The 15,909-nt window shown below is 36.9% G+C and overlaps 1 protein-coding gene across 1 annotated transcript; it reads left to right on the forward strand.

Moving 5' to 3' along the window:
- Window positions 1–424: 424 nt before the first annotated feature.
- LOC105441649 (calcyphosin-like protein) lies at window positions 425–12,097 on the forward strand. Its single transcript, XM_030996457.1, has 4 exons — window positions 425–1,032; window positions 1,778–1,955; window positions 2,968–3,177; window positions 11,736–12,097. The coding sequence occupies exons 1-4, from the start codon at window positions 893–895 to the stop codon at window positions 11,835–11,837; spliced, it is 630 nt and encodes a 209-aa protein (XP_030852317.1). The 5' UTR covers window positions 425–892; the 3' UTR covers window positions 11,838–12,097.
- Window positions 12,098–15,909: the final 3,812 nt, after the last annotated feature.

Genomic DNA, 15,909 nt, shown 5'->3' on the forward strand with positions numbered 1-15,909 from the left:
TCCCGGCAAATTTGTTATCATCATGTATTAGTCAAAACATATTCTTTCACATGATTGGTAATGAGAGCTTCCATTTCATTTTTTGAAATTGGGGCGTTTCCAATACTGGTCTTTACCTTTAAACCAAACTATACAACAAAATCATTCTGAGTTGCAGCCTTTCAGCAAAAATATCGTTATATTCATGTGTGTTCATTTAAATAATGAATAAAGAAACGGTTTATTATAATCATTAGGGTTCCTGTCTATTTTTCCTTGCTCTAGTTTTATCAAACATTTAATTTTAAAATGTTATGAAGATCTTTTCCCTCGGCTTGATAATGCTTTTTTCTAAGTCTATCTCTAACAAGTTGTGGTCTCTGCTCTAGCGCCATCTCGTGACCAAGTCGTGTAGAAGTTGAATGACAGGTGTATGGGGGTTTGAAGCCATTTCCATAGAAGCATAACATCAATCAATTAATTATCTGTGCGCATATTTTCAGCGTGTATATTCTGGACGCCGTTTCACACATATCCTACGGTTAGGTTCAGCGTAACAATATTTAGGAGAGATTGATCCTGGCCCATGAGCTTCATTACATCTAAAATATTAACCTTATACTGATATTACGGCTTTTCTATCTCCATTTCAAACGGAATGTGATTTAGGTCTGCACGTCTGCAGAACAATATAGATTTCAAGCAGGATAGAGCGACCCATCCGGCCAGCAGTTCCGGCGACCATCGCATTCGTTTTGTGGTAACAGTAACGGGTCCAACGGCTTTTTTCTAGAGACACGTCGCGTCATTTTTACCAGGTCACAAAAGCTTGATCAGTTTTCGTAGCTGGCCTGAAGTAGAACTTAAATAACTCTTTGACAAGTGTGTCAACAATCAACAACTCAAATTAAAAATGGCAGCAACAGCAAGGCATGACAGAGAAATGCAGCAAAAAGCAAAAAAGAATTTGGGCAAGAAAGATTTGGATCCGATTGAGAAGTTGAGATGCCAGTGTCTTGCAAGGGGTTCTAAAGGCATTCTTGGACTTGGAAGGTGAGTCTTGTTCTTTAAAAAAAAAATGATGTTACTCTTTTTTAAAACATTAACATTTGTATCAAGTTAGACTTTCAAGTTTCAACAAGGCAATTTTTTACTTTTAACATGTTTTGTCTTTTAACATTTCCATGCTCATGCAGTAACACGTAACATTCAGAAAAAAATATGTTGTACAAAAAATAGGCAGTACTGCAAAGGTAAAGCCTAAAATAAGGTTTAATTAACTTCAACTACATTTTATTCCGATTAGGGCATCTACCCGCGTGTTATCTTTGCAGGTGACAGGCAGGTAGATAGATCCCAATTGATGTTACACTAAAAAAGAAGAAGAATGAAACCACTCTCAGCTCTGTCTCTCTTTTGCATACAGATATTGTATAATTGTGAAGAATTTTTTTCTTTCAAAACCAAGATAATAATGAAACTTCTATCAATATGTCATATAATTCAACTGTTACATTTGGATTTATTGGTTTCTAGAATTATATATTTTTAAATAACCCATCAAAATAATGTGTATTTCAGGGAAAAGATAAGTGTGAGAGCTAAGTTTTATGTACCGGTAAGCTGTTGAAAGCTCTAAATGAGATCAAAATAATTTGAAAATTATGAAAACACAAAATGTTAATGACATAATTTTTATGATGTAGGTGTTATCATGAAATAACATAAACTGTCATAATTGTGTGACCAGACTTGACTGTACCCTGAAAAGTGATGTTCATATTTTTGTATTCCACAGAGTATTCAAGATCATGGATGACGATGGTAATAAAAATCTCAGCTTTTCAGAGTTTAAGAAAGGGTTGAACGACTATGGTGTCCCTCTAGAACTTCCGGATGTCAAGAAGATGTTCGCAGCTTTTGATAGCGATAACAGTGGCACCATAGATTTTGATGAGTTCTTGATTAAACTTAGGGTAAGTCATGACAATGATTGTGCTGATGATGGTGGTGGTGGTGGTCATGGTGATGATGATGATGATGATGATGATGATGGTGATGATGATTGCAATGATGATGATGATGATGAGGAGGAGGAGGATGATTGTCATGACGATGAGGAGGAGGAGGATAATGATGATTGTGATGATGATGATGATGGAGGTGATTACACCTTGGCCGGGTGTGACAAATCAATGACTTGCCAAAGGACATTTGTGCCTTGGCAGGGAATTGATTCCTGTACCTACAGCACCTACATAAAAGACTGAAAGTGAAAATGATAAAGGTAATATAATTCAACACCGTCTAATCTTCTTTAGCGATCTTTTTTTTAATCCAGCTTCTAAATCTGCTGCCCCCATGCTCCTGCAATACCAACCTGTTTATTATTCTACATCAAAAGTACCAAACAAAAGGGGTTAGATGTGTGTTCTTGCATGTGTTCTTCTGCATGTTGAATGAAACATTAAATCAATAACTTTGTATATCTAGGGAAGCCTCAACAGTACTAATACTGTTCTCCTCGGGGGGCCCTGCAATCATATTATCACCCGGGCTTAAGCTGAGCTACCATGATAAATTGATAATGCACTCATGATTTCAAGGAATTTCTTCCTATGGGGTAACCATTCATTACACCTGGTGGAGAGTGGCAAATGTAGATTAATATCTTGCCGAAGGACACAAGTGCCGCAGCGGGATTGGAACTACAAATGTATGTGATTCACAGTCCAGCTACGTATCCACTAGACCACAACACCTCTGCTCTCTCTTTCAGTGAAAAAAATACACGGGGGCTCAGGGCGATTTAGCCCCTGAAATGCCCAAAAGAGCCCCTGAAAATCAGAAAGAGCCCCCAAAAATTTGCATAGAGTTCAGTGCAAAACAAATATTAGAATGTTATTTTCATGCAGGCAAGCTTGAAAAGTAGCCCCCGAAAAATGAATATTAATCTTTTCCCTGCTCTCTTTCCCTCTCTTCACCCAGCCTCCGATGTCACAAGCGAGGAAGGGTGTCATTCACGAGGCCTTCCACAAGCTGGACAAGACCGGAGACAACGTCGTAACGGCAGAAGATCTTAAGGGGGTCTACAACGTCAAGAAGCACCCCAAGTACCTCAGTGGGGAGTTGACAGAAGATCAAATCTTTAGGACGTTCCTTGATACGTTTGACACACCAGGACAGAAAGACGGAAAGGTAAGATGTCAATGAGGATGTTTTTGTAGCTGTGGATCAGGGCTCCACACTTACATTTTTGGAATGGGGTGCAGATCGAATTTGTTGAAGTGTACAATGTACATGTAAAGTCAAACCTGCTTTAGTGACCACTTGTATAGAAAGAACACCTGTCTAGAAAGACCACATTTTTTGTTTCCCTTGAAAATGGTCTCTCTTCGAAACATGTACTAAAGGAACCTGATCATAAAGACCACCTGCCTATCAACATCACTTTTCTTGTCTCCCTTGGGTGGTCTTTATCTTGTACATTCATTACAAATTTGGGGGTCAGGGCCCGTATTCAATAAACTTCTTAAGCTTGAAATCTAAGTACTTTTTCTTAAATTTTGGCTAAGAAAAAATCTTAGCCAAAAATCGTATTCTATAACAGCAATGGGGACTTAAGAAATTTGCCTTAAGATTGGAATAAAAACAATGCAGCGCGAGCGCAGGTTATCAGTTGACCTATATAACAACATAAGCTTTGCGTAATACAGCGTCGACGGCGCAGCGCGCAGGAGCGCCATAGGCTCTGTGTACTTGTACTTGTGTGTACGTTTGTTTGTACACAAACTAAACGAGTAGTAGCATTTACATGCATAACACTAAATCATGACATGGCTGTCGTATATAAAGAAACCGTCTCTTACTCTTTGGCGCTAAAGTATGGAAACAGGGAATAATGTGCAATCGGCATAATTATTAGGTGAGACAAAATTTGTTATACTATGAGTCTGATAAAGGTTACATCTAGCCATTTGATTAATTTTAGGCCATCATAACACTACAGTAGACGATGTAAAACAATGAAAGGGTAGCTCCAAATCCAATGCTAGCGCTGGTCGGCCGGCTAGCGACGGCGCTCCCTTCATACTCACAGACCCTGCGGCTGCGACATAATAAGTAAGCCCGGTTGGGCTCCTCGGAGTTGTTTGACAGAAAAGTATAAAAAGCCTACAGTGGATGTTAGATCTAGCCTCAGGTGGTCTTGACTAGACTGTTTTAGTGTCAGTTGGTCAATCCCGAAATAATTATGTGAGCATCGTTCCTCCCTTACGCTCTCCCATACATGTTAGTGTATAATTTTAGTGCGGTGCGATTTTTATTTTAACACGCAAATTACATAGGCAAATCGAGTTGCAATTAATTCGCTCGAGTCGACCACATCAATTTTCCCACATGACGTCATCGGGTCTAAAAATTTGTCTTATCTTTCGTCTTAGCTATTAAAGACAAACTGCTTTACGTGTTTAGAATACGGCTAAGGCAACTTTCTTAACCTAGACAAATTCTTAGACATTTTCTTAGACTTAAGAAAAATGTCTTAGAAGTTTATTGAATACGGGCCCTGGTCTCTAGACCTAGATTTTGGGTGCCCATGTGCCCTGGCCTCCTGGGCGCCTCTTAGTGTCCAGTCCACATGACTAGTCACTCGTAAAGTCATTTAGGACTAACTTGAGGTTAATACACATACTAAACAAGACCACAGCGATAGGGTGTCAGAGAGCTATTTAATAAAGGATGGGTTTGCAGTTACACTAGCTTTATGGGGAAGGAAGACATGCCGCTCATGATTAGGACAATAGCCCTTTCCAAACCCATGCAACCAAACTGACAAGCATAGTTTTTTTCAGAGAATTACTTTCTTTTTGGGGCAAAGTCCAATGTATTTTCCTTTTCTGAGCTGTACTTAAAAAAAACATGCGCATCTAATTTGCTGATTTTTGTTTTGTTATCTCTGTATCCCTTGTACTCTGTACTTTGAACATGTTTTATTGTAAACTTATCTACTTGTACATGTGGCAACATGAATATGTACCGGTACTTTAATAGTTGTTTCTTTTCTTTTTTCTTCAGTTGGGCACGTACATTTGCATGTGCCTCTTTATGTTCTTCTATTAGAAGTTGTGTTGAATTGCAGTGAATTTCTTCGTACATGTATTTGATGTAATCGTTGTACTTCTATGATGACTTTCCTCTAGATATTGGATGTTTCTTTAAATTAATTTATCCTTCATTAAGCTTGTATCATACTTCCCATTCAACTACATTGTACATGTATATATTCTATGAAGACATTTTGGAATTTTGTTATCTTGCAGCATTCCATGTTAATTTCGGATCGAAATAACTTACATGGTATAGCCGCAAACCTCGCTCAAATCCTGGAATTTTGGTTTTGATTCCATTGAAGCACATTTATTTCAAACTAGTTTCTAATTTATGCGTAACTAACGTAATGTGTCCCGGGATCAAAAATGACTCTCAACTGTAATACATCTTATTCATCTTGAAAACTGTCTGAATGAAATGAAAACCATATCTATCATTTAAAAGCACAAAATTGTTTGATTTAGTTTTCTTTGTTGATGGCTTTAACAAAATTATTTACAATGTGCAATAACTTTTTTTCTGCTAGATTTCTATCATGTTCAATTGTTAATTTACATGTACCTATTCTAATGTCTTTTCACACCCATTAAAGGTTCGTTCAGATATTATGCAATATATTATGACATTTTAATAATGATTAAAGAAAAATATGCTCATCATATCTGTATCTGTCTAAAACGGTGATATTTAGTAAGATGCTTAGGAATTTCGTTGTCTGCAGCTATTTGTTTTTCATCCTGACTTGCCATTCACTTTCATTATATATGTAAAAATAAAAACGTCATTAAAATAAAACACTAGTTTCTTAAAAATCTGTGTGAACGGGCGTTATAGCTTGTTCAAATGCACACTATATGGTACAGTAACCCAATGCCCCCCCCCCAAAAAAAAATGTGTAAAAGAAACAAAGGCCCTACACGTATTCACCAAGCTCTCTCTTTTATGATACAAATATGAAGCATGTTATAAACACATCATCATGAGAAGAAAAAGTTGCTGTTAACCATGCCATATATCTGAACGAGTCTTTAAGATTCTGTTTCTTTTCACCCATTAACATTTCTTCCATTTTCATCCACAAGAGGGTTCAGACAAGTATTTAAATTGTGTTAATGAGCACCAATGTTTTTGTTTTGAAGTGTGAAGAGAAACATTAGGAATTGCTTTGAACAGTGGCTGAGCAATGCAGCAATATGGTGATTGATCGTTTAAAACGTTTTTAAAAAGAACATATTCTGCTTCTCGTAATTTATAAAAATGTCCATTAGTTGCCAGTTCATGTTTTGATACATGTAGGTAATGGCTGTATTTCAGCCCAGAATCATGCCAGTGAAAGACATCTTGTTTTAAACCTGGTAGCATCACTCGCATGCATTCATGAGACCTGTTAAAACTATGCTAGGGCACATATGCCATGTACAACTGTATGTATGTACCCAAAGTAACAGTTTGTGAGAAAAAGGCAAATAATAATCAAATTAAGATGCAACTTCTGTCAAGAAATATTCAAGTTCTAGTTGGGATTGAAAAATCACCTTTCTTGTCTGAACCTCCTTGTGTAAGGCCATTAAAAAAAAAAAAAAACATGTTTAGCATCCTGCCTTTTTGAAAAATAGGAAGGAGGAGGCCCATTTTTTCTTTCCAAAATGGCTGCTTGGTTCATATTCCCTGACAGTCGGGCTATTTTTCAAGCTTGCCGACAGTATTTAAAAAAAAAAAGTAAATCAGAAATTGATCATTTAAGAAGTATGTTTTTCATACTTTTATTCATTGAAAAAAAAAAAAAATAGGAGGTGGCCCCCAAAAAGAAAGCGGGCTGGGAGGCTAAACATGATTTTTTTTAAAAAATGGCCTAAATGTTTGCTATCACTAGATCACCAAAGAGGAGTTTGAAAACTACTACGCCGGTGTGAGTGCCTCCATCGATAACGATGCTTATTTTATACTGATGATGAGAACTGCTTGGAAGCTCTAGCGGTTCCTTCCACTTCTCCATCTCTATGCTTTTCCATCTCTCCAACTTTCATTTGTGAGATTTCTTCTTTCTTTACGCCTTTTTGTTTGTTTTTGTTTGTCTGTTCAGCACTTAATGGTCACTACACATTAGCCCATGTATGATTTAATATCAGGGATTAAAATTGAATGTCTTTTACAACCGGTAGTTTTTTAGTTCTTTTATGAAAGGTTCAGTTGTTGTAACAAGATGTAATTTCTAGTGCTAATATGAGAGAAGTGCTACTAATGTTCAAAGCAACCTGCTTGCTACATGTATTGAAATTTTACCCCCCCCCCCCCCCCCAGTGCTAAAAGGGTAATTTGGAGTTGTAGGCCAAATTAAGGTAGGACCAAGTAAAGTGAGGCCAAATTATGGTGGGACAAAATATAGTGGGTCAAAATATGGTTTGACAAAATATAGTAGGACAAAATATAATGGGACAAAATATGATAGGATAAAACATAGTAGGTAGGCCAAACTTAAGTATTAAAGACAAAAATTGTTATGTAAAAATACAGTTGGACAAAATGTGTTAAAACAAAATATGGTTGGATGAATGGGGGTCACCAATCTAGAGATTTATCTGTTTGTTTACTATTTTAATAAACAACAAATGAATTTTAGTGTAAATTTAACATTAAATTCCATTGATGTAACCCAAAGTATGTGTCGTCTTTTCAGACTTAAAGCCAAAAGGGCGTTACCTCGGTGTTAACACCCCTTCTGTCTTCAAACAGACGATGTACATGTAGGGTTTCATCTAGGAAGGCTTAATCTAATTCAGGGGACGTTTTAATGTTGTTTGGGTAATGTGCTCTTCTAATTAAGCCTCGCAGCATTAGATGGACCGGAATTAATGAATTGGCTACTAGTATGAAAAGAACAATGGAGAGAAGTATCATTGAGATGCTGTATGTACAATACTACATAATATGTACAGTACAATGGCACGATAATGATACATAAGCACATGCAGGAGGCTATGTGAGGACACATCCATATAACTTGGGTATCGGTCATAAGTATAAATTAGCCTCACAAGGTTTTATTATGTAACAATTATCATAATATGACAAGCAGTAGCCAGTAGGTGATATCTTAGTGAAAGGAATGGTAGAAACTCGGTATAAATCCAGATTGATATTTTATCTATCCTGATTTTATCATTCAATTTGTGATCAGTATAACAAATTGTATTCTTGAGCTAATAACTTCTATCATTTTACAATATTTTGTCACTTTGGAGTCAGAATGGCATTAACTCACATTGGTCAGTTTTAATACACAAAATGAATGCCTCTCTGGCTCTAATCAAACAATGAACAATTCTATTGGGCAAACATATATGCCGTGTATCTTAACTGTATGCCTGACTGTTGCATGCTTTTTTTCTTCTCAATAAACACTTCGTAAATTAGTCATCCCAAAATAAATTCATCTTAAAGACCGTCAATACTACTGGGTCAGAAGGGATTAGACCACACAGCGAGGTCTCTGACAGGTGGCTATCTCATTAACTCAGCTCTCAACTACCATAAGAAAAAGAGGATCATGGGGGACCAACAGGCACCGATTGGGGAAGTTTTCTATAGAGGGAGCAAGTAGCTACAAGTTGGACAGTGGGGCTTTAATAGTGCTATTTATTACCTCATAACATGCATGTACATGTATATGTTTATTTTGTTGTTGTTGTTTTCCTCATGTATCTATTTGCCTGGTGCATGTACTGTATTTATTAATTATGCATCATACTGGACCAAATAAACTATTTCCTACTTTCAGTTTCTTGTCCCCTCCTTCGAGACCTGCCGCGGCATTAATGTCCTTTGGCAAGACATTGATCTACATTTGCCACACTCAACCCAGGTTATGTAAATGGGTACCTGGCAGGAATTGATTCTTTGAAATGCTAGAGCGCCACAATGGCAGCACAGCTAAAGCCGGGGTGATAATCTCCAAGTGTGGAAGCGCTTAGTGATTCTAATGAGCGCTATATAAAAAAACTGAGTATTATTTTCCTTTTCTTTTTTTTTTGGCATTCCTCAATTTCTTCTCATTTGAAATTATTGTTCTGAAATTGAAGTATTTATGACTCTGTGAGCATATTCAGCATGTCTTATTCATTACACATATTGCTTCTAATCTCCTGGGTATGATGCATTTTCCCTTTTACTTAAATACCTCAGTTAAAAACAATACCAGGTACAGTATTTATCTTTCCTTGGGGGTGCACTTAGCTCCAGTATATGTGACAAAGAAAATTCTCATGCACTTGTTTGCTTAGACATCATTCATGTTGCAATTACAGTACAGGTAAATGATACTAGAATGTACAATGTAGAGAATTAATTGGAGACTGAAATGTAGGGAAGCTGTCTGGCTTGAAGAGAGAGAGAGAGAGAGAGAGAGAGAGAGAGAGAGAGAGAGAGAGAAGATGGAAGGAAATACACATGATTGATATGAAGAAACAATACTAGAAAAGAGAATGAGAGAAATAGGAGAGAGAGAGAGAGCGAGAGTGACAGAGAAAGGTGGAGAAAGAGAGAGAGAGAGAGAGAGAGAGAGAGAGAGAGAGAGCGCGCACTGGTGGGCAAAATTGACAATGCTGAAAATACTTCAAGTATTAAAAGCAACAAGACATTGTGGAGCTGTTGTTGCAATCTTAAGTATTTGAAGGAGAATGAGAATGCGAGAGAGAAAAAAAAGTTGGAAATCCAACCTCTCTGCATGTGAATGTTTTGCAGTCAACCTCTTCTCTACCATAGACAAACACTTGGTAATCTTGGTTGCCATGGTAATTACATCCTGTAGCATCAGGTTGTTTTTCCCCTTCCTCTTTTTTTTTTCTTCTCATGAATACATTGGATGAATCCAAATTGATTGAGTATAACTTCACAGCACAGCTCAGTCTCATTTCGAAAGGAAGGAGAAGGAAGGAAAAAAAAAAATCTTTTTCTTCTCCTTATTAATGAAATACAATTCAATCTTGTATTTGGGGTTTACTAGATTTTCATGGGGATTTGTTTTGCATCTAAAATTAACTCATGCTGGAATGTTTGGGTAGGTTGAAATAAGAAATTAAATTAGTTTTTGTAAAAAGAAATGCATGTTCACACTATTACTGCTCCTGTTTTGACAATTTGCTTTAAAAAATTCAAATGAAGGATGTACACGTAATTTGGAGATGAAATAAAAGAGAAAAAATGAAAGATTTTATTTGTATCCTCAGATATTGTCAGATATTTTCTACTACAGTCAAACCTGGCTATAAAGGCAAGCCAAGTGAAACAGAGAAGAGGCCGATTTGCACACGTGGCCTTTCTAGACAGGTTCTACAACACACCTTTCTCAAGCGAAACAAAACTCATGGCCACTATAGACAGTTGGCCTTTATAGATCCCAGAGAGGTGGTCACACATAGACAGGTTTGACTGTATACTATAGGCCCTACTGTGATATAGACTTTTACACTCTTGTGTGGTTGTACAAGTTAAATAAAGCAACAATTTTGAAAGTCTTCTGGAAGTTAACCTTTTGAAGTACAAACCTTTTCATTTCTGTAAGAATGTGGGGACTTGCTTGTATGCAATAATAATAATAATAATAATAATAGTGGGTTCTTGTATAGCGCTCGTGTCTGTCAGACTTGACACTCCTGGCGCTCCTGATTATTATTCCAGGTGGCTTTAGCACGGCTGTCATTACGGCGCTTTAGCATTTCAAGGAATTAATTCCTGCCTGGTACCCATTTACAATAGTACAGTATGTTCCAAAATGTCCTTTCTGAATGTTATCTTGTATCTTGCCATGTGGCCAATATAGTGTAAACATGTAGCTAGCTCTGTCAAGACCATTTTGGAGGGGTAACCATGCAAATATCCATGTATCCCATCATGCAATATAGTTTCATGTATTAAAAGGATATTGAATGTCAGGCTACTCATGGAAAGAGTTGTTTTCTCCCCCCCCCCCCTCCCCCCTCCCCTAAAAAAAAGAAGAATTAGCAGTGTTCATGCATGTGGCTACACCAACCTGGGCTACACCCTATATTGAAATCAATATTCCTTTATTTTCTTGTCTGTGAGCTTTCATTCCCATACATCTCCAAAGTACTCTCACCTCCCTCAGGCTCCCTGCATGGACCTCAATGTGTATGCATGCATGCGCTCATCGGGGGAAAAGAAATTGTCTGCACTGCGAAATGTATCATCTGTACCTCTAATTAGTATATTGTAGCAAAAATGTCTAGCTAATTATTTGTTTGGAGTGAGACGTGCTTATGGAAAATATCCTCCTGCCTCCAAACAGAAATGGCAATTAGTGATTTAGTATCTTTGATTGTGTTTACATACTAAATGAAACGGTTTAAATAGGTGTTTTATATATATCTTACCATATTATCATGTGTCTCTCATCAAATTATTTACATTCTGTTTGAAATGACATAATCAGTTTGCTATAAATGTTGACTGATATTATTATGGTATTGTTTTTTTTTTTTTTTTTTTTTTTTTTTTGGGGGGGGGGGGGTCAAATGTTGCAAGTGGGGTAAAGCCTACAAATGTAATTCATTTTTCTAGTGGATCCGCACTCGTAACTGTCACTCTAAATTTAATGCACTTTTCTCGTCCTTTTTTGTCTTCTCTAGATCACGCAAGAAGAGTTTCTGAACTACTACTGCGGGGTGAGCGCTTCGATCGACAATGACCCCTACTTCCTCCTCATGATGAAGACCGCCTGGAAGTTATGATTCCGCCCTCTACAGGCAGTTTTTGAGTAGCTTTTGAAATATCGCGGCTATCGCCAGAATGTGGGTCAACGACGGGTGGGTCAAAATTGATGCAGAGCTTAGAACAGGGCTTTGCCCCGAAAGCAAAGTTTTAATCAATGTATTGTGCTTCTGCTGTTAGATATTTTTGTAAGATAATGATTCATTTTCTCTATGTGTTTTAATAGCAGTTGGTTTATTTTTTAAATACCAGTAGATTTGAGAGTCACATTAATCTGAAATGTTATTAATTTGTTGTTGTTGTACAGTTAGCTTCTTCATATTATGAATTGGGTTGGGGGGGGGGGGGGGGGTGGGGAAGATAATAGTCTGAGAAAGTCACTTATTAGCTTTTCATTAGTGCATGTAGCATGCTTTCTAACTCACATTGTATAATACATACATACTAGGGATATGCTGTGACATATTGCCGTTAATTCAGTACAGGCTCTAAAAGAGAGAAAACGGCTCATTCAAGGCTCCTAGGTAAAGAGCTAAGAGATGACAAGGCTTTTAGTCCGTTTTCATGTATCTAGGTTATGTCATCACCACCCTGCTATCACAATACTCGCTCTATAGGGAGAGTTCAGAAAGACAAACAGATCAATACTGTTAGTATAGGATAGTATGAGAGAGAGAGAGAGAGAGAGAGAGAGAGAGAGAGAGAGAAAGAGAGAGAAAGAGAGAGAGAGAGATGATAGTGTAGAGAGAGAGAGAGAGAGAGAAGGGGTGTGGGAGAAAGATACAATACTGAATAGGAGGATAAAGAGACGGAGAGAGAGCGAAAATCAGAGAGAGAGAGAGAGAGAGAGAGAGAGAGAGAGAGTGAGATAGGGGAAAAAATATTGGAAAAGAATAGTGAATGAATTTAGGAATAAAGAGACGGAGGGAGAGAGAGAAAGAGAGAGATGTAGTGATGTAGGAATAGAGGACGTTTGCCATATGGGGAGAGGAAAAAAGAGCATTAAGATGGAGGGGGGGGGGCTACCTATGTACCAAATAAATAATTAAATATCTATTATCTCGAGCAATCCTTCCTTTCCTTTGTAACTTTATTGAAGGAAAAGGGTGGAAAGACCTACAAGCAACGAAAGAGAGTAATGACGAGAGTAAGACAGGATAGCAAGAGACCAAATGAGTTGGAGGGGGGGGGGGTGTGATTGAACATACACCTAGAATAAATCCAAAATGTAGACGGCAAATTATGAAGAGATACACGGATGAAATTATTGCCTAAAGCAACAGATAATGTGAAATATGTATGCTCTGCAAATGATTTTTTTTCTTGTTGCCTGTAAAGCACTGGAAAGAGAATCATGAAGGAAATTTGATACAAGGGCTCGAGTGTGCCTGTTCAGTCTTGTGAACGTAATTTTCCTCCATGTACTTGACGACGTCTAGAAGCACACATTACTTTGGGGGTTAAGAACAAAATCGATTGTCTTTTCAGAGTTTGATATTTAAGAGCAACAAATGATCGCCTTTTAACCTTTTCTTTTTTTATTCAGAATTAACACTGCCATTGTGATGCAAGAAAGATTGGAGTATTAAATTTGTCACAATGAGGAAATTTTTTAAATGCTCTGAGAAATCTTCCTTATTCAAGTTTTTTAATGTCAGGTGTGTCGTTCGGGGGGGGGGGGGGGGGGGGGGAGGGGCTAGCTCCTTTGTTTCAACCACATTCAAAACTAAATATTTTTGTTTTAATCCAGAATTTTTTACGATCATGATTTTGACCAATCACCACTTTAGTTTTTTGTCTAAGCCATGGATACAAAAACCCAGTGGTATAATAAATCAGAGTTAATTTAAGGTACTCTCTAGGATTTTAATATATATATTTGTTGCTGCTGTATTGTTTAACAACATTGGAGAAACGTGAAATACACAATCAGTGGTTTTTATTATCGTGGTTGCTGTTTTTGTACAGTATGCAGTATTTTAAGAATGTGAAATAACACAGCAGTGGAATGAATACTAGTATGAAGTGATAAAATCCCCTTTGTGCTCAAATTTCACATTCTTGTGATATTATGTGGGAGCGTTTAATTCCAACAAAACATTACTATGTGATCATAAATGATGATAATTATAAGTGGGGTAGCTAAATTAGGGCACCATGAGTGCGCCCCCCCCCCCTCCCTCCCTCCAGATGAGTGATGAAAACAAAAGAAGGAGAGAGAAAAGGAAAGGGATAAGAGGAAAAGGATGAGCAAAGAAGGTACATGGACCACCTTCCGCCCCCCTCCAGCTCTCAATGGATGAAATCACGCTACACTACTGATTATTGAATGTGTTCACTCATGTAAACCTTCATGTACACTGTAAACCCCAGTCTGTCATTATAATTAGAGAAAAAGAGAACGTAATTCTTGGTTCTCATTTTACTAATTTCATACCACAAACCACCTGATCAGCTGAGTTTTAGAAGGGCGCTTCAGAGCTGCCAACCATTCAGTTTTTGCCGGAATTACTCCGTTTTTTACTCCACATTACGTTTTTTCTTCATAAAATACTTTAAAATTTTTTTTTTAATTCAATTAATTTTTTAATTTTTTTTTTTTTTACATACCGCACGTCAAACAACTGCCCTAAAATGGTGATTTGATCACAAATTCAATAGAAAACTAATTTTAAAACATACTTGAAGAGAAAAATATTCTCAAAAAGAATGAAATGCCGATAATACCAAAATAACCACCAAAAAAATTACCTGCTTGTATGGAAAAAAACAGCATGATGAATGAACATTTCTGCATTGGAAGTGTGTCGCGCGTGGTTGTAAGTTTCGTTTTGATTAATTCCTTTTTTTGCCTGAAATTCCTTTTTTTTTGCCATCATGATTCCTTTTTTTAGTCGCTCAAGGTTGGCAGCTCTGCCGCTTGGTCTAGTAAAATATATATGCAATAATGCCCTTCTGGCTCTCAGCAGACTGAATACTTACATTCTGTTTTCAAGAAAAAATCACTAATTTGTTTTCATTAGAAAGATGCACATACTGGATAATCGGTAATTCTTTTTTTGGAATTTTTAAGAAAGAGAGATGATAGTGTGTGGGTTAAAAAAATAATAATCCATGCTTTGTTCAGGGTAGGCCTATGTTCTATGCTGTTCTATCTTTGGTCCAGATATGTGGCACTTTGAATGACGATGATCATATTTATAATGCCCCCCCTCCCCCACCCTCACAATTCTCTTTATTGTACATAATTGTTATAAATGATGTAAATATTACTAAAACATGGCTGTGATATATATCCTATAAAGCATACATGATTTCTTTTGTAAATATAATATACCTTAATTGTCTGATCATGGAAATATGGATGAGCTAGAAACTGAATCACATAGAATCATCATTTCTCCGAAGACCCAACCTTTTATCCAAGCGTAGACCATAATCGTAGCACATATTTGTATATTTGAATTCAAGACATTATTATACTTGCTCCATGTGCAACATAACTATTATTGTAAATTTATTCTACCAATATACATTTGTACTGTACACTTATAAAGAAACACTATTTCTGAATGACTTAAATTATATGTCCACTGCCATCCTTTTCCAATGTTCCATATATTGATTTTAAAACATTTTAATTAAAAATATATTTATGGTTGATTTGGTTGTTAAAAAATGTGCGGCAATTATGCAGCCAGAATGTTCGTGTTTATTAATCACTTTGCCAAATTCACTCTTATTCAGAGGAGCTCCAGACTCCAGTGAAAATTGAAACAATTGTAAGAGCTTTTTTTAAATGGTGAGAGAGCCCAATCAGCTGCAAAAACAAAGTGGGAAAAAGTGTCCTTGGGTATGTCAACCATGCTTCCTTAAAACAGCAAAGTCGTCTGTTGAGAGTTAGTAGGGCATTGGAGACAGAGTTAGCGCCCTTCTGGCACAAAATCAGACAAAATATTGATAGAACTCTTTGCTTGGAGAACTGCATGCAACTGCCCTGTGCAGTGCTATTTGTTTACTGGAGAAGTAGTGGAAATTCTACCAATAAAATGGAAATTACAGTAATGTATAGCTCAATGTATTCATATTAAA

This window comes from Strongylocentrotus purpuratus, unplaced genomic scaffold (genome assembly GCF_000002235.5).
Source record: "Strongylocentrotus purpuratus isolate Spur 01 unplaced genomic scaffold, Spur_5.0 spur5_scaffold_3, whole genome shotgun sequence".
Lineage (NCBI taxonomy): Eukaryota > Metazoa > Echinodermata > Echinoidea > Camarodonta > Strongylocentrotidae > Strongylocentrotus > Strongylocentrotus purpuratus.